Raw genomic sequence first — 19,854 nt, forward strand, 5'->3', positions numbered from 1 at the left:
CACACACACACATGCACACACACACACACGCACACACACACACTAGCACACAGCCACACACACACACACACATACAGACACACACACACACACACACACACACGCACACACACACACACATGTGCGCACACACACATGCGCACACTCATACACACACACACACACACACACACATGCCACAAACACACACGCATGCACACACACACCATAATACAACAATGGTAAATCTGCTCAGGATCCCTGCATGGACTTCTGTGCATGTCGCTGATTACAAACGAACCCATACTGAGACCCTAACTGCTTATTACAGTTAGGAACTATTATTAAGACTCCAGCATCTTGTCTGAACAGGGCCCACTGGAGATAAAAACGGTTCCTTCAGGGACAAGCCCCGTGATCTCGGGTTGAATCCAGGCCATGCCAGTGCCAAAAATGGCCAGTAGCACCGTGGGGGAGATGCACAATTGGTGACAGCATCGCCCAGGGTATGGGAGGATTAGGGGTCCGTGTTTCATCGCCCTCTAGGGACCCCCGCTGGTCGGCCAAGCGCTCATGGACTACACGCCAAGGCGGCTGCATATGAAAGGTCTTCCTCTGACTCTACAGTATGCAAGCTCGGATGTAGTCTGCGGTGTGCCTACACCCTCACTGGCTATGAGGTTCATGCATGAACATGGCTGCAATTTCAAATAATCTGACATTTTGAATAAGGAGTGGGAATTACAAAAAAAATAAAAATTAAATCACAAATTTAAGAATAAAATAATAAAACTTTTTAAAAAAATAAAAAAAAGCTAATATATTCGTAAAACACACCAGAACATGTTTTATGGAACATGGTTATATTTCTATTTGAAGATACTGGATGGGCATTAAATGTTAATAAATGAGAATACTGATGTTATGAAGTTTTTTCAACAATAAGGAACTGTAATGGAAACAGATTTTAAAAGCTAACATTTTTACTCGCACCGCATGAATATAACATAACAAATGCAGCAGATCCCAAACAGACCATTTGCAGTGCTGTAATTAATAGGTAAAATCACCCCCAGGTTTAAATCTGTACCGAACAAAACATTTCACAGAACCTTGGTGGGAGTATAAATTAATTGCGTTTGGTGTAGGTGGAGGCCATAGGAAGTATGCTGGGTCAATGCAAAACACTTAGGTGGACACTGTGTTGTGGAACTATTAGCACATGCTGAAAATAATTATGATGATTTATTTATGAGAAGCAGAGATTCCTATAGGCTGCTTTCTAGTTAAGCGTCTCGCTCCTAGTTTAACTCAGGTTAAGCCGCGAGAGTGTACCGTAACCGTGAGAATTTACGGTGTTTTCTTTCTTTTTTCTTTCATGCTTTCTTTTATTTTTTTAGCCGACAAAGACTCAGTTCAAACGGTGCCAGCGCAGACAGCCAGAAGCTCTGCCAGGCAGCGCATAATTACCTGCAGCGCTGCCTCCGAGGCAGCGCACTCGCTGACTGAACTGTGCACCGCGCCTCGCTCGTCTTCCTCTTCTTCTTCTATTTCGCGAATTCGGGTTTTAATTGTTCGGCGTCCTGGCACACCGGGCGCGAGGGAGCGGCGCATAAATATATAATGCATCGACCGATTATTAATTGAGTTCATGAATCACTAATTAAACCTGTGCAAATTAAGTGTGCTTTAATGTGACACAATGGCTGCGCTGCTTAGCTGGTGCTGGTGGGAAGGGCGAGGGGGGGGGGGGGGGTGTATAAAGTATATTAAGAGTGTTTGTAGTAATACAGTGGATGTATGCATGGGTGTGTGTAGTAATACATTGTAAAAGAGTGTATTGTGTAGGCATTCTATGAATGCACACGCAACCGCTCACACGCAGACACACAGATATGCACGGGCACGCACCCACAAGGACATACAGCACCTTTCATATATAATCACAATAGATATCCTACTTTGGGTACATTGGCCCGCAGGCGATAAGACTCACATCAGCGGCTGAACTTCCAGAGCGGCAGCGAGCGTCCCGTTCAGCTGAAGAGACACTAACAGAGACGCACCGAACCGCTAACCGCTAACCGCTAACGACGCTATCAAACTGGCGCATTCCCATCATACCCTGCTGAGAATGATTTAGGGGGAGGGGCCAGGGAGAGGGACAGTGAGGGGGCGTGGCAGGGTGAGGTGGGGTGGGACGGGGGGGCGGATATCGCCAACCACAGGGCGCGGGCGCGGTCCAATTCCACCACACTTTCGCCAGAGGCCACGGAACCGCGACAAAGACTCACTGGTCCAGAAAAAAAGATCCATGTCTCTAACACCATCTGCTGCAGGAGAGCACCCATGCAACGCTTCGCCGTGTACATCATTAAACACACGCTGGGATTACACGCCTTCATTACAGCTGGCTAATGACATACCTGTCTGTCTGCACAGCAAGCCTGGATCGACAGTGTCAGCTATAGCTTTCATTTTCAATTATCACATAGCAGTTAACGCGGATATATAGACACTACCGCCCACCAGTTTTGGTACACTTTACTTGTGTTTCAGAACTGTTTTAGTGAAATTTTTAAGCAGTTTAACTTCTGTAAATAACCTCGTATATAACAAGGTAAGAAGCTAACAGTTTGAACTTTAAAAGAATCTTTTACTTCACAAGGTAGTGATATACATTTCAGAGTTCTTAAAAAAAACCATATTTGGCTAAATAAACAGGTTTCCCCACAAGAGAATTAGAATCCAGCTAGTTTGGGATGAAATGGACAGAAAGGCCAAGGAGAAGCAACCCGCTAGTGCAGCACATCCGCGGGAATTTCTACAGCACTGCTGGGCGCGAACTTTCAGAACCCAAAAATTCAGTGAACATGCTCAGCGAGTATTACTGAAAAAGGTGGGTATTTTGGTGAACGTGAAATTTTTCAATAATTCATTTTTGAAAAACTAAATGTCCTTATTTCTTTTTTTTTTCCATCTCTGATTGCTTGTGGGTGTACTAAATTACTATATATATATATATATATATATATATAGACTAAACCACACAGCTTCAGTCAGTGTAATAAAGAGATGTACATTACAGTGTGTCTGTTTACCTGAGCACTATTGCACCCCGTTTAGCATAAATGAAGCGGAGAGAGGAGATAGCGCCAGGCCAGGCCCACCCACAGGAGCCGCGAATCTGGCACCGAGCGGAGATTTCTGGGAAGGTTGACTGGTCAGAAATAATGAGCGGGGAGGAGGCGGTCGGGGTAATGAACTTTTCATTGGGAATAATGAGCCGCCTTACTGGCCGACAGCCGGCGAGCATCAGACCCGCCGTTCCGCCGTGGCAGAGATGGAGTACCGGCAAGGCGGCGAAAAATAAATAAAATAAATAAATAAAAAATAATAACGGGAAGGCCTGGGGGTGGGGGGTGGGGGGGTGATCTATCTAAATCATATTACTGGTGTGGAGCACTCCCAGGTTGCCCCTCTCCCTGCACCGACCCCCCCCCCACCCCCCTCCCCCGGCGTGCGGCGCGAATCTCCCGCGTCAGCCAATCGGACGGCGCGGTGATGCCCTACCCTGGCCGTCGGGGCTTGTCCACGGAGAGGAGGGTGAGGGGGGGGCTGTCCCGCAGCGCCAGCCACACCGTGTAGCGCCCGCTCTGCTGGGGGTGCAGGAACACAGCCATGTCCAGGCCGCAGGCGCGCGGACCCCCCCACAGCCACGGGCTCAGCACCCAGGGGCCCCCCAGCGCCGAAGAGTTCACCCACAGGAACTGCCCTGCACACAGGAACACGGAGGGGGGGGGGGGGGGGAGAGAGAGAGGGAGAGAGAGAGAGAGAGGGGGAGAGGGGGATAGAGAGAGAGAGAGAGAGAGAGAGGTCGAGAGAGAGAGACAGAGAGGGAGGGAGGGGGGACAGAGAGAGAGAGAGAGAGAGGAGGATAGGTCAGAGAGAGAGAGAGAGAGAAGGGTAGAGAGAGAGGGAGAGAGAGAGTGACAGAGAGAGAAAGTCATTGTCATTATTCCTGTTGTGTGTTTTATTTTTGTGAATGTGTTTTATTATTCATTATTACGTATTACACATCAATAATCTATTATCTTTTTATTATCTATTTATTAAGCATTTGTAAATATTTATCAGTATTAATACATAAATTGATGAATATATAAATTTTATGTTGCCTTTGGCAATATCTACAAATCAATGCCAAAAAAAGCAGTTTGAATTTGAATCTGAAAGCCCAGGAGAAAAAGAGAGGGGGAGCGAGTGAGGAGAGAGAGAGACTGAAAGAGAGAGTTAGTACTCAAGATTTCAGATTAAGGAATAAGTCTGGAGCTCACAGACATTCAGCTTTATAGCACACAAACTGCAAACAGGTAGATTTTCGCTACTTAAGATTTTACTCCATAACAACATATATGACATAACTGCAAGGTGTTATTATTTAATTTTAGTGATTGATATATACACACACACACACACACACACACACACACAGAAGAACACCCATTTCAGAGTCTAAATGATCCTGACATGAATTACCTTGCATGCTTTCTTTAATTTAGGCCCAGTCATAAATAAACACACTACATAAAGTGCCATAAGGCTAGCATCAACATGGCCCATTCGTTATCTAAATAGAAACCGTGATCGCCGTTGTATTAACAACGCCGGTATTAAATCTGAACACGTTTTATTACATCCATAACAAACATAATAATATTTTAATGACACATCACTGAAGTCACACAATGCACCAACACCGCATAAACCATTTTTTTTAATATACTTCTTCCACCTTTGTCAGGACCCCTCCCAAGTGTCCGTTTATGAGGCCATCGCTAACAGATGAGGATCCCCGGCATCGCGCTCACACCTCGACGCGCAGCCCGCGGGCGCGCGCCGCGTTAGCCTGCGATAAAAGAGCGTGTCTCACGGGTCACGCTCGCACATTCGAACGCATCCTCAAATCAATATCCATCGGTGATTACCGTCGCTTGTCGGGAGCGGGCGCGCCGAAAGGGAACTTTCAATAGCCTTTTCGTCCGTCAAAAAAAGAAGACAAAAGCAGACGCTGCCGGCGCATCCTGTCATTTAGCCGCGTAGCTTCGGGCGCGCGATGTCGAGCTCGGGAATCCATTGTGCGGAGTTTGAGGCGCGCTGTCTGCGCGATTATCTTCGGGGGCTGGCGCGAAGACTGCTTATTACAAAACACCGCGTTTCATTTTGTGCGTTATTCTTATGCACATGGACCGGTTCGTTCTGTGCATCATTCTTATGAAAAGGACTGGTTCATTTCAGGCAACAAATAGATATGGATGAAATATTCCATACAAAAAAAAAGCAAAGCAAAGGAACAAAGAAAGAATAATAGCAATAATAAAAAATCAGCAAAAACCCCTAAAACACTGAACTCGTTCATCACGAAAAGTTAATTTACTGATAACCGCCCCAGCATAGCGTCTGCTATGGACATCTCTGGCTATGACTAATTATTAGTGACAAATTAATTGCCGGCTCCTGCCACACGCGTAGCACCATGCCAAAGTCCAGGCCCACGAGCTGGGCGGGCCCAAAGCTCGCCAGCGCACTGGGCTGCAGAAAGCCGGCGAATCAAAGCCTTGTACGCCGCCTTTGATTTCGAGCCCCTCCCTCCCCTGCATTCCACACTGAGGTCACCCACCAGGAAGCTCATCAAGGAGCAAGGCTGGGTGAGAACTACAAAGGTAGTTCCCTTCTTTATATAAAAATATAAATAAATAACGTGTGCTTTAATGTGCCCGTACTATAAAGAGGAGGGAGGGGGGGAAAAAAAGGCCCAGCGATGAATGTTTCTCTACGGAAAAGTATGCTAGAACTCCATACATGAATGGACATGAAACATCTCGGATGACCGCAAAAGCACTGTGTGAAGAAAAGCAGGCGGTAAACAAGGCAACCACAATAAGCAGCGGCCTTTCACCCATGTGACGGAATGAGGGTTTGTTTTTGTGCGCGTAGTTCTTTGCACTTGAAAGAACTGCCCAAGGACAAGGGGCACCGTCAGGCCAGAGAAATCAAAATGGCTGGCCGGGGTTTGTGCGTATGCGTTATTCCACGTAACTTGTATTTCAGAGGGCGGCGGGTATCTTTTATGAGGGGGGTAAGGAGGGGGCATACATATAATATGTATATATTCACCAGTTTGGAAGGACACCAACCCCCCCCCAACCCCCCTGACAACCGACAGCTTCTCTGATAAGGTCTTACAGACAGGGAAAGCAAAATAAAATGTTAATGTAAAACGTTAACTAAAAAAACTGGTTATTACGCAGAATTTCCAGGGTCTCAAAATACAGTGTGACACACAAAACACAGAAATATCTCAATTTGATTTACAAATCGTAAAAAAATAAGCATTCTGCAGTCACGCTGGCACCGAGAGCTTTCCTTACGACCGTCAAAGGGAAAAGCACTGATAATAACTACGCGTCTTTTTAGCAGACGTGTAGAAGACGGCAGGCCAGTCCACCCAGCAACAGACACACGATGAGCTGTGAAACTCCTCCTCCCCTCTCTCTCACTCTCTCACTCTCTCTCTCTCCACCGACACCGTCCCATTGACACCTCAATCTCTTTAGGAAGGAAAGCTCTTGCGTCGAAAAAAGAAAATTGCCTAAGCAGGTGCCTGACGCAACCTCATTATATTAAGGGTGAGACTAAGGCTCACATGTGAATGACAAAAATCAAATGTGTCAGAGTGGCACTGCATTATACCTCATTAGTATACACGCAGGAGCAAGCACTGTAACCTGGCGGTAAGCAAACCGCTCCACTGCAGCGATTTTAAAGCAGTGAGGAAGTCTCCTGGGAGCGTTATTTATATAAGTCGGACAAAAACCAGCCATTCCAAACTTCTGGAAACTTACTGTAGTGACTTTATAACTTCTTTTGCACTTAATTGACAGCATGATCCATCAAAAGGCGGAAGATTTTTTTTTTGTTGTTTTTTTCTTTCTTGTTTTTGTTTTGAAACACCTCAGTTCTCGGAAACTTTGAACAGTCACGTCGGGAGGCACGCCTGTTGGCATGACAACAAACCGGATCCCTATACAAGGCACAGCTTGAGTGACTTGAGTGCAGTGCTGATATTCCATTCAAACCTCCATTAAATGTGGTAAATGCGTCTCCTACCTCTGAAGGACTGCATTCTTCTCTTTGCTATAATGGAGAGGTGGCGGGGGAAGGGGGGGAGGGGGGTGGGGGTGGGGGTGTTGCGGGGGGGGCTTATGTAGCATAAAGTACTTTGGCTGTGTGGAACAGCGCCCCCTGCTGGTTTTCCCTTCCTGCCACCACCTGTCAATGATGAAAGTTCTCTGCTGTTTCATGTGAAACCTGCCAAATCCACCCTATCTTCACACTTCTCTTTCTCCCCCTTTTTTTTTTACCTTTTCAAGCCCCGGCCAGCCAGGTGGTGCGTGCCGGGCTGGAGCTGCAGGTAAGAGATCAGCCTTTACCTGAGTGTCCATGGCAACCCCTGAGCACAGATCAGCACGCAGCTCAGAGCGTGCCATGAGTTTATGAGAGAGAAGGAGAGAGAGAGACAGACAGAGAGAGAGAAGGAGAGAGTGGGAAAGGAGAGATAGAGAGAGAGAGAAGGAAAAAGAATGGGGAAGGAGAGTGAGAAGGAGAGAGAGAGACAGACAGAGAGAGAAGGAGAGAGACTGGGAAAGGAAAGATAGAGAGAGAGGGAAAGGAGATAGGGAGAGGGGAGTGAGAGAGACAGTGAGAAGTGAGAAATATTTGAGAGAGAGAAACGGAAAGTGAGGAAAGAGTCTCTGTTATTACTTGTGAATGTGTTGTTTTTTAATCTGTATTATTATTCATTATTGTGTATTACACGTCTATTATCTATTAACTGTTTTTATTACCTATTTATTAAACATTTGTAAATATTTATCCTAATTAACACATAAATTGAGGAATATATTAACGTTATGTCGCCTTCTGTAAATATGTACAAATCGCTGCCAATGAAGCAGTTTGAATTTGAATCTGAAAGCCTGGGAGAAAGAGAGAGGGGGAGCGAGTGAGGAGAGAGAGAGGGGGGGGAGTGAGTGAAATAGAGAGGAAAAAGAGACAAAACCAACTGAAAATACACAGAGGAATAGAGGCAGCTTCACGCTTCTCATGTGTGCCTGTAGGCTGTGGGGATGTACAGAGCTCAGGAGTCATATACCATAGAGCGCGACTAAAAAAAGGTCATATACCGTAGAGCGTGGATGAAAAAAGGCAATATACCATAAAGCGCGGATGAAAAAAGGGTATATACCATAGAGTGTGGATGAAAAATGGCAATATACCATAAAGCGCGGATGAAAAAAGGGTATATACCATAGAGTGTGGGTGAAAAAAAGGCAATATACCACAGGGCGTGGGTGAAAAAAAATACCATAGAGCATGGATGAAAACAAAGATAGCTAAAAAGAGTTACCACGTACTTCAGTCACAGTGAAAGATGGAGAGCTGACCTAATCCCTCTCATTATTTTCTTACTTGTTCCTGCGAGAGGACCTTTTTTTTTTTTTTTTTTGGTTTTTTTGCAATTATCTTTTCGTTAAGATGGCCGTTTTATTCCAGCAGGGGAGGAGGCGAATCGCAGGCTCACAGACTGCGGCGCTCCAGTTTAGCTTCATTACGTCCGTCTGCCCATTTACATTATCCGCAATGCACAGAGGCACCAGGCAATTTGGCGGGGAGAGCAAAACCAATTCCAAAAAGTCTTTAGCACACTCCACCTACACAATTCCACACCGGCGGAGAGAAGCGCTCTCCTCAGGTTGAGTTCCACAAGACCAGACCGACAAAATTTCATCCACACAAAATACATGAATAAATATGAGTACATAATACCCTAAACCAAAAAAATAAGGGCTTACTTTTTAAAGATGGACAGATCTCTCTTGTACGGTGGAATTCTCGCCATTTTCATAGCAACGTGCGTGGTATCAAATGCTCCCATCTCAACCCAGTCGGAAGGCCTACATTCAATCAATATTTGACCTCAACTCATCTTTGATGATTGATTGGATCATTAGTACCCCTATATGTTCAGTAAACCTGAGCCTTGCTGAAAGGGGTTTCATAGCAAACAGTTGAGTTCCGGTGAGTTAATTTTTTTTTTTTTGAGTGTGATTACAGAGCACTTAATTTAGACTAACCTTCAGGACAAACCCAGGCCTGGATGTCTCCTTCACTTCATAATATAGATACGGTAGCTCATGGGGTCAGCGACTGCAGTGACCGTGACATATACATGGGGAGAGTAGCCTCCAGAGCTAAGAAACCAAGCTGCCAAACAGCCCAGTAGCCAAGATTAAAAAATGAGACAAGGAGGCACTACACTTCCCTCTTTTGCACCTCAGTCGAGCCACCGAATGAAATGAGCCAGGGACGCGTGCCTCTCAGCTAATGGGAAAGAGAACTGCCTGAAAAACGCTCTGCCGCGCGTAAGCGTTACTTCAAGAGAACCATAACCCTCCTCGATGGATCTGAGGGCTGTTTCCTTGAAGCACAATCTTAGCCTGCCTGTTTCCAACAAGAGACAGACACCGAGCACTGTGCCAGGCTGGAGAATTAATAGGACTGTTCAGATCAACATAGGATATCAACACTGGCTTAGGCACAGCACATCAACACAGGCTGACGTGTAGCATTTCAACACAGGCTGACATGTAACATATCAACACAGGCTGACATGTAGCATTTCAACACAGGCTGACATGTAACATATCAACACAGGCTGACATGTAGCATATCAACACAGGCTGACATGTAGCAAATCAACACAGGCTGACATGTAACATATCAATACAGGTTGACCAGGAGCATATCAACACAGGCTGACATGTAGCATATCAACACAGCCTGACTCAATGCAGGCTGACAAGTAGCATATCAACACAGGCTGACATGTAGCATATTGATGCATTCTTACATGAAGCATATTAACACAGTCTAACATGCAACATATCAACACTTTCTCTCATGAAGAAAATCAGGCACCATCTACTCTTGAGTGTACTGCTTCCTGGAAGTGAGCATTTATACCGATAGTTACATCCAAGGTAAACACATTAGCTCTATTTTTTCTTTTCTATGCATCATTACAGCTACAATCAACAAAAGCACCATGTCACTGCGAACCGAATCAATGCGAATGTTGGCGAGCATGTTATTTCCTGTTTTTAAAATGTAATCCCTGCGAGAAATGTCAAGGAAGGAAAGACTATTTAAGTGTGTTTCCCGTAAATCCTCTTACAAGGACAATGTTCTCAGCCGAACGAACGGCATTCAAGCGTCCGCGGTCTGAGACGCGTCTCGTTGATGATCACAGCACATTATCGGCGTGCGTCTAATCGCCTCAGACTCCGGCGCCGGCGGCACTGACCCGAGAGAAAGGCGATCCCTTCAAGGCTGCGCGGGATTACAGAGGTGTAAATTATCTGCGAGCATTTGCGTGCGTTTGTTTGTTTTTGTTCGTCGACGCGGATAGCGGCCTGACGGCGCCGCAGATAAACCCTTCCCCCTTTTTCAGAGCACTGTCTTCAGCACTCAAACGCCGCGGAGTCAGAGGGGCGTCCCTCCTGCGTGATTACACTGGGGCCACGCTATCGACCGAGGCCCCCGATCTGCACCGGGGGCGATTATTCACCGGACCGTGGGCCCGGCCCGTCGGTCACAGGCCTAACACTAGCACGGTCAGGCAGGGTTAGGGGAGGTCAATCCATTTCAATTAATTAACTGATAAAAATTGAGCATCGTGGCCATTTTTTTTTGATTCATAACCTAACCTTAATTTCAATTCATTTGAGGCACTGAAATGCTATTGATCCCATGATCCCAACCTGCAGTCAGGGCTGCCACAGAAAGACACTCAATTTCAAAAACTATTTTAGACTGTATAAGTTTTTTAATACACTGTTGTGGGCTATATTTATCATTGTATTTTAGACTGTTTATTTACAACGTTCTTACCTGAACATTCTAAGATGATGTAATAGTCACAACTGGTAAGTGAAAGCAGTGGAGTTCTAGAACACTGAATAAGAACAGGAAAAAATACTCCAAAAGAAAAAACACTCAAAGGGTTAAGCTGCATCTGAAGTGCACTATTCTGTCTCTATGTGCCTACACAAGTTGCAAACTGCAATGTGATGAACAGCAGCAGTGGCTGACATCACAAGCTTTAAATGCAGATAAAAAAATATGGTCGTGCTTTCCAAGGGAAAAGAGTTTTTATTTTTTATTTTTTTTTTTTATAGAAACGGTACTGGTCAAATCAGTTCAGCAATCAGCCTTTCGATTAATCCCTCTGCCCATATGCAGAGGTACTGATGACTGAAGTCACGCAGGGCCCTGATGCGAGATTCCTCGCATTAGGAGCCGAGACCCAGCGAGACAGCGGGCTCGGAGAGAGCTGAGAGATAAGCTCGGCAGCGGCTGACTCACCGCGGTAATATTCGGAGCGAGACGGCCCCACAGATACATCATCTCCCAGGGCGCACTCCCGCGCGCGAAGACTTGTTCATTAGTTCCCATTAAACTCGCGCCACGGCAGGAAATTAAAGAGATATCCAGGCTCAAAAGTGATTCTTTTGAAAATTGTTTTGTGTTTTTTTTTTCCCCCCCTCGTGGTGTGACAGGTCAGGCTGGATGTTTCAGAGTGCCGCAGGTGGGCTGTGGCTCAAAGGCACTAAAACTCATCCTCTGTCATCAAATCTAACTCCAGGGAATGTCCGCGGCAATTTTCATTCATTTATTTATCTGCATGAGAGTGCCTTGATCGGCGGTAACCCCATGTCTCTGTGGTTTGATGCACGAACTGTGATTCATCACACAAAATTATGGAAATTGCACAAAGTTTCACAGTAAATCATCTTTAGTGGTTACTTTATCACGTCCATGCAGAGTTACTATCAGCGTTCGTGTAAAGATGACACACATAACGGACCCCTTTAGAAGTCAGGCTTGGAGAAAGTGCTTGAATCCATCCTTGATCAGCTGATCCACAGGAGCAAGTTAATTGGACAGCGAATCCAGGAAGTGAACAGGACAGACAATGGAAGACTTAGGGATCTTTCTAGTCGCATATTTAATTTCTCCTGGTCTCCTCGGTCCTCACCTGACCCGGAAATTGAGCAAGGTCCGCCACCTTTAAGGTCATTCCAACCCAATTAAACGCTCCTTGAAGGAGCTAGCAGCATGGAAACACAACAGCGTCCTTCTCGGAAGTACTTGATCGACCTGTGGATCCGCCTCTCCCCATTTTTAATTGACACGGCTTCAAACTAATGCTTGACTGAACAAGGGCGTTCCATCCTTCGTGGGAGTTCTTTTTTTCGGAACCCGTGATGCGCAGATGATCGATCCGTGGATCCACCTCTGCCCATTTTGCAGTTGACATGGACTTGACGGAACAAGGACCTTCCATTTGCCTAATACCCATTTCCTCGATTCATTTGTCGTCGCGTCCTTTCCTGACCTCCTGTCCTTGCGTCCTCCTTCAGGAGGAGCCAAGGAAGCGAGGAAAGGATGCAAAAAGGTAAAATGAGCGACCGGAAAGGGCCCTTAGAGCTACGCCCGAAAACGGCAACACCAATCGCATCACCGAAACGCCAGCGTTCGCTAAAGAGACGGAAGCGAGAGGGAAAAAAGGATTTACACAAGTGCTGCTGCCAAATGAAAGGGAACCTCCGAGGCGACGGAGAGCCTTTAACGATGATTTAAGAGGCGGGGGGGGCGGGGCGGGGGGAACGCAGCCATCGTTAGCCAGAGGGACAGAAGCGAAGCCGGCAGATTCGCCTGCTTACGGAAGGCCGCGGCCTGATCGAGGCTGTGCCGCCCTGTCTCGAGGCACGGTGAGAAAAAGACGCCCCAGTCGCTGGGCGCCCCCCAGAGACAAAATGGGGCAGGATCGGCAAAGAGGGAGCAGAAAGCAGGGGGGCAAGAGAGAGCTGATATTTGTTCTTTTTTTATTTTTTTTTCCCGAACAGGAAGGAAAAAAATAAAAATGAAAATCAATAAGTAATGTGCCTGGCTGAAGCCTCGCTAAGATTGCACAAAGGAGCTGATCGTTACGCCACAGTTGGGTTTGGGCAGAGGCCTGGCAAATGGTTCTCACCTCCAATGTCACCTGCATTGGAAATCAAAGGCTTTTTATCAGCAATGGCCACATGGCATGAGGGCAGCGCTTTCCCTGAATACACCTCGTTTTTTATTTTTTATTTAAGCTTTTTTATATATATATATATATATTTTTTTTTTTACTTTTCTCCTAAATGAATTACAATGAAAATACCATGCTATTGGAAAGTGGGTCAAGGCTCAATAGTTATTGGAGGAAAACTGGAAAAAAAAAAAAAAAAAAGAAATAAAAAATCCCTCTTCAGGCAAGTGGAGCAGGTTCCAGGATCCCGGCTAATGCAGCCCTCCTGTACGTGTGAATCAAGGTCCCGACAGGCAGCGGCGCAATCAATCAGGGGCACTTAAACCTTCTAAGAGGGAGAATGGTCTGTCCTTCTCCACCATGCCCGAAATGAGGAGGTCCAGCTGACTCGCTTGCTCCGAGCGGGGAGCCGACCGGGCGCGCCCGCCGGGCAGAGGGGGGCGGGAGGAGGCCGTCTTCACCCCGAAACGCACGACACCGCACGAGCGAGCGGCAGAGATCCGAGCTTACCGCGCGACGGCAGGCTTTGAAGCCGCGACTATAAAAGGAATGAATCAATAAATTACTCCCCCCCCCCCCTCGCTGCGGGCGGCGGCAGGAACGGGGGGGGAAGGGGGTATGGGGGGGGAGGGGGGTTTGACGTCCCGCCGAGCGACAGATGTCCGGCCACAGGAGCTGCTGGGGGCCAAATCCGCGCGCGGACATATGGGAGTGGGAGAGAGCCTCAGTATCCCCTCTCTCTCTCTCTCTCTGGATCTGTCCCCTCATTAGCAGGAAATGACTGGGTCCTAATGACTCTGCAAAGAGGGGAGAAAGCAGCTATCATGCTGTCTCACTTTTGAGTTAGAGCTGACAAACACATCTGCTGTCTGAGGCACGTGGGGTCTCCAGCTACTGATGAGAGGAACATGTTCCCATGGTAGACATGTCAGGGACACACGTTTCTTACCTGAACATTCTAATGCTGATGTAACAATCACTGCTGGTAATGGGAAGCAATGACGTTCTAGAACACTGACTATGAACTTGAAAAAAACACTCCAAATGAAAAGAAACAGACACTCAGAGGGTTGAGCTGCATATGAAGTGCTCTCATAAACTATTTTTAATAATGCATTTCTGTAAAGAGGACCAAAGTGAGAAATTTTGTACCTTTCAGGGACCCGTCAAATACACATACTTGCACAGACAAGTGGACTACAGACCCAGTCCAGGACCCACTTCATACACTGGTGCGTCCCATTTTGGGTCATCCAATACTTTAAGAAACACTACTGTAAACTATAGTGAAATGTCAACTTGCTGAATTATTTATGTCCCCCACTGTTGCCTTGCGATGGCAGGTGTGCATCTCAGTGACCTATTCTGATAATCCACAGGGAACAAATGGGGGCTGAGCCACACCCAGCAAAAAGGGAGCCTGTAGAAGAATAATGGGAAATGTAGTTTGAAAGGCCATGGAGAGAGAAAGCACGAACAAATCAGATGCAGTGTTCTTCCCCTGAGGTGAAAATGCAAAGCAAATGATGGCTCACTGTAATGAACAATAGAATAGGTACAAAATATACTGTACTGTAATGAAAAACAAAACCTAAATACAATCAATCATAACTAACAGACAAACAGACACAATTAAAGACCCAATTTGCAAATAGAGACAGCAGAGAAAGGACGAGCTAAGCAACTGCCAACAGCCTCTGTTGGAGCCAGGGAGAAATATTTTAAAGGAAGTACACTGAACACCAGCAGGAGGGGATTCGTATTTCTGTAGGAAGACGGGGGAGGGGGAAGGGGGGGGGGTGAGGCTGCAGGGGGAGAGGTTACTCAATTAGGCTGTCTGGGAGGTGACCCTGTCATACGGGACGCTCACCCCTGCTCCCCACTCTGCCAAGAGGTGATGCATGACTCAACACAGACCCGTCAGCATCCCTCTGTGCCAGCTGGTGATAAGGTGCTCTCCTGGAGTGGCAAGGACCTGGCCAAATGCCCTGTCTCACGTTCACCCGAGACAGGGCACAGACCCAGAAATGCCCCCCTGCCTCAGAAACCCCCCCCCCCCCCCCCCCCAGGCTGGTCACCGGGCTGCAGGGGCAGTCGAGAGAATAAAATGTAAAAAAAAAAATCTAAAGAGTGATTGTGCTGTTCTTGCTGGAAGTAAAAGTGGTTATTGATCAGTTTTTTTTTCGTTTTCTGGACGCACACATTCGGTAGATGGAGAGAATGAGAGAGAAAGAGAGAGAAGGAGAGAGGAGAGAGAGAGAGAGGGGGGAGAGAGAGAGAGGGAGCGAGGGGGGAGAGAGAAATAGAGATAGAGAGGAGGGGAGGGAGAGAAATAGAGATAGAGAGAGAGAGAGGGGGAGAGAGAGAAGAGAGGGGAGAGAGAGAGGGGAGGAGAGAGAGAGAGAGAGAGGAGAGAGGGGAGAGAGAGGAGAGGGGGGAGAGAGAGAAGAGAGAGAGAGAGAGAGAGAGAGAGAGAGAGAGAGAGAGAGAGAGGGGGAGAGAGAGAGAGGGGGGGGGGGGGGGGGAGAGAGCACTGGGCCCTGGGCCCCGCGTGCAGAGCAGACCGCGGCGGACAGACTTAGCGGCTGTGTGGCTGAGCTCTGAAGGGGCACGAGGGCTATAGAGCAGAGCCAAGCACATGATCGCTTTGCCTTTGCACTCGCGTCCTGGGCCTCTACACAGACCAGAAATAACTGCATTAGGCAATTTTTTTTCCCCCCTCCGCATCCCTGTTGGAGAATCCCTTGTGGAAATGGAACGCACTGAAAGTATACTGAAATAAAATACATGGACTGCATTCAACATCATCAAGATATTGTAACATTCATTGTATTTTGGTAGACATACAAATTATTGTCATTTTCAGATATTCAGTCCGATCCCAGCATTCAGAAGGTGAGAGGCTGCTGGCCACTCTCAGAAGAAAAGGCTCCTCTGTGTCTCGACAGAGGGACCCAGTCAAGTGGTTCTTTGTCTGGTAAAACGGTTCAATCTGGAAGATTTCGCACTTTTCACACTTACTATAGAGGGACCCATAGAGAAATAAAAAGTCTTTCTCTGCGGAGACAAGCTGAAGAACCTTTTTTTTTTTTTTTTCCTGAGAGCGTGGTATTGGCTGAGACAGAGAGCCTTCTCTGGCTACGCCCCGCCTTTGCACAACTCTCTCCCAGCTGATATCACTGTGGAAACTGGGATGATTTCTCAGAAACCGGCTGAAACCAGTTTTGTTGATTGCGCTTTAAAGTGTCTGTGTGTGACTGGAACTGAACTGAAATTTGCCGGTATTTTTGTTTTTTAACTGTTCAGCACCCTGGGACAGTTGGCGTGAAAAGCTCTGCTGAATATGACAATAAAACCAATTGACTGACTGATTAATTAATCAATTCATTGATTGACTCCATTTCCATGAGAGATTCCAGCTGAGGTAGACAGGACTGGGCCCCCTAACTGCTCACCAGAGGCCTGGCAGAAGGCCAGCCCTTCATAACCCCTGTCCTGCGGATGTCATACGCCTGGAAAAACGACAATTTCCACACTCAGTAAACACTGAGAATTGAGAATGTTACGCCCCCCCCCCCCCCCCAACCCCGACCCCCCTGTCCCCCCCACCCCCTTCCCCTGCGTTAAATCCCCACAGGTGAGCATGACAGCCCAGATGCGCAGCACGCAACATTCCCTTCCCCCCCCTTCCCCTCCCTCCGGCAGGCGATCAGTTTAACTGCCAATGTATCAGTGTGCATTTGCTCTGCCGATAAGATCTCGCAGACCCTGGCCCAAAACGCAGCCAACGCATTAGCGCGGCTAATTTAATTACCCGTCCTGCCGAGGTGCGCTTGAGTTATTTACCAGACTCCCAGAAACACAGGAACGCGGTGGTGGTGGGGTGGGGTGGGGTGGGGTGGGGATAAAGCTGGTGCCTGCACACAAATCCCAGCGGGGCTTCCCATCAGTAAACACGCCCGTCCGATTAAACAGAAGCCAAATATAAACAGCGCTCTGCAAAACAAGGGGGTGCGGTGGCGAACTGGCACTCACCGAAAAACTCGGGGGGGTTCGGGGTTCCTATGAGAAGGCTTTGGGAGCAGAGGAGTGGGTCTAGAGTGGAGAACTTCATATTTGCAGTCTGCTTCTAACTGTCATCCCCCCCCTCCAGCCAACCCCCACCCCCATAAATAGTTTGAGCAGTGCGCTCACAAAGAAGACTGCTGATGAAGTTTGATCGATCATCCCTCCCCCCCCCTCCTCGCCAATGATAGGAGGAGAGCTCCTGAGGAAAGACTCACTCTCTCTCTCTCTGTGGGAAACCCTGAGTAAATCAGACCGGCCCAGCCCTCCGGTGAGAACCCCCCACAGGGATTTCGCCAGCCGAACAAGGGCGTGCAATCAGCATCGGCAGCCGCAGCACCAGCGCCGTCCCGCTGGCCCGCTGGATCGCGGCTACGCCCGCTCTACACCCTTCCCGGGGGTGAAACACGTGGGCGTTCAGCCACTTTTCTGGCATTGTTGTCCCGTTGTGGGTCCAAGGAACGGCGAGCACAAGCCAACGCAACAAAAGGCAAATGAGAAATCCCTTCACGGGCAACCTGAGGAGATCTGCTCAGGCTCAGAGCGGGGGCTCGTGCTGAAGTGCTGCTGAGCCCTCCCCCTCCGCACTGCTTACTGAATCATGCATCATTCCCACCCCCCCCCCCCCCCCCCCCCACGGGGCATTGCACCACGCTCCGAGGACGCATTCGTTTTAATGTTCTTCCCCCGTCCCTGTACCTGTGTAGGGGGGAGCAGGGCACCGCACCTCTGCGTGGAAGCTGCTTTATGACAGGGAGCTGAGCTGTGCTCTCATCCACAGTATTAACCCTTTCAAGACTAGTTTTTTTTTGGTATTCGTTTTCTTTTTTATATTCCAATTCTAGAAGGTTCTAGAACTCCGGTGCATCGAGTTACCAGTTGCGATTGTCACATCGCCATCAGAATGTTCACTTGAGAACATTCTAATCGCACGTCTGTGACCTCACACCGTAGAACAGTTAATACCCATAATTCAACCACGCCGTTCATCCTGGGCGAGACGCACTCATCCCTCCGTGCGTAATTTTCACACTTTGACTGCACCTCAGTTTAAAAACGGCCTTAGTTCATTATGTTCGCACGTCTGTTTTTTGTTTACTGCCCATTTATTAAGGCGTAATGCGCGGGCTGTAAAATATGTCACTAAATATGCGGAACGTGTGCGTTGATGAGATTTAGAGTTACCGAGGCAGCGGCAGCTCTCCTGTGCCGCCAGGTGAAGAGACCTCATGAATAAATCAAAGAGAAAATTCAGGTTATGTAAAAAAAAAAAAAAAAACCCTTTTCTCGCAACGTGCGGCAACTCCGGTAAGAGCACGATCGGCAGTCGTTCGAGCTCTCGCACCAGGACTCCTCTGAAGAACATTTCTCAGACGAGCCATTTACGAGCAAATGGAAAAAGAAGTTCGTTCGCTCGAATCACCATCGGCGGGCGCGAGTCTGAGAAACTCCAGGCGACGTTGATAGACTAACGAGGAAGTGACGGCTGCCACACTGGCCCCAGCCGAACACTACAACGCATAACCAGAGCATGAGCGCGCCGCTCCTCTTCAGAATGTGAACCAGTCCTCCACAGCGTGTGCCGCACGGAGTTGCTTTCAGAGAGAGCGCGCTATCTTCAATTTCAATTTCGGGTTCCGGGGCCCAAAAAAAAAAAAAGTGGAGTGCAATTTTCGTGCCGTCGATCGCGAGAACGCCATCAGAGGAACGGCGGCGACCGCGCTTCGCGGGTCATTATCGAAAAAAACGTGGGCCACTAAAATGGAACCCGAAAAAAAGGAGGACGCGGTTATGAGATGCAAATCCAGGAGGACTGAACGGGGGGGGGGGGCGGGGGGGACAGAGAGCAGACGAGGACCGGCGCATCGGGAGGAAACGCCCGCTCCACTACGGCGCTGTGGGGAGGGAGGCCTGGCTGCACCCAACACCAGGGGGCAGTAGAGAGCACACAGCACTGCACGGCGAATCACAGGGGTCTCTCTGGGCCACCCAGAAGAAGAAAAGTTTCTGTAATGTGTGTATTTTTGTCCCCCCCCAAAACCAGTCCTGTTTGTTTCGATCACATAAAGACAGTCGTAATTAGCTTAGCGCTAATAGCTGTCTCAACGGCCAGGGCAATTAGCAGAACACAGATTAAAAAAAGGATGTGTCCGGGCTCCCTGATTTTTTTCCCCCCTAACAGATTAAGAGAGATTGGCGGTAACCTGCAGGGAGGAAAACCAGCGCCCGGGACCATCTGGACAGGAGGCCGCGGGACAGCCAGGCACGGCTCGCATTTAGCAGGAAGTGATTGACACTAACAAGGCGAGAGCTAAATAGGTATCCACCGGGGGAGGGCCGCGGCCAGAGGAGCCGCGCGGATCCGCTCGAACAGCGACTCGACTCCACGGCGCAGCGCTCGCTGCAGCTGCGGACGGCGGGGGCAAGGAGCGGTCGCTCTCTAGGTTCTTTATGAGAACACGCGGCAAAGTGCTCAGTGTTAATTTAACTCATATGGAGCTCACGCGGGCCCGAGGGAGATCAAATGTACCCCTATTCTCAGAGTTGATTTATAACCCTGAACGCTGTAGGTGTAATCTGTACATCTTCTGTACGTCGCTCTGGAT

At 48.1% G+C, this 19,854-nt stretch overlaps 1 protein-coding gene across 3 annotated transcripts in view; it reads right to left on the reverse strand.

Moving 5' to 3' along the window:
- Positions 1-19,854, reverse strand: part of alk (ALK receptor tyrosine kinase) — a 346,553-nt gene that overhangs the window by 147,407 nt on the left and 179,292 nt on the right. For all 3 annotated transcript variants that reach the window (XM_064305136.1, XM_064305219.1, XM_064305304.1), the window contains one exon: positions 3,553-3,754. In XM_064305136.1, the coding sequence (XP_064161206.1) occupies positions 3,553-3,754 (202 nt within the window). The remainder of the gene's footprint in view (positions 1-3,552; positions 3,755-19,854) is intronic.

The sequence above is a fragment of the Anguilla rostrata genome, chromosome 1, assembly GCF_018555375.3.
Source record: "Anguilla rostrata isolate EN2019 chromosome 1, ASM1855537v3, whole genome shotgun sequence".
Taxonomy (NCBI): domain Eukaryota; kingdom Metazoa; phylum Chordata; class Actinopteri; order Anguilliformes; family Anguillidae; genus Anguilla; species Anguilla rostrata.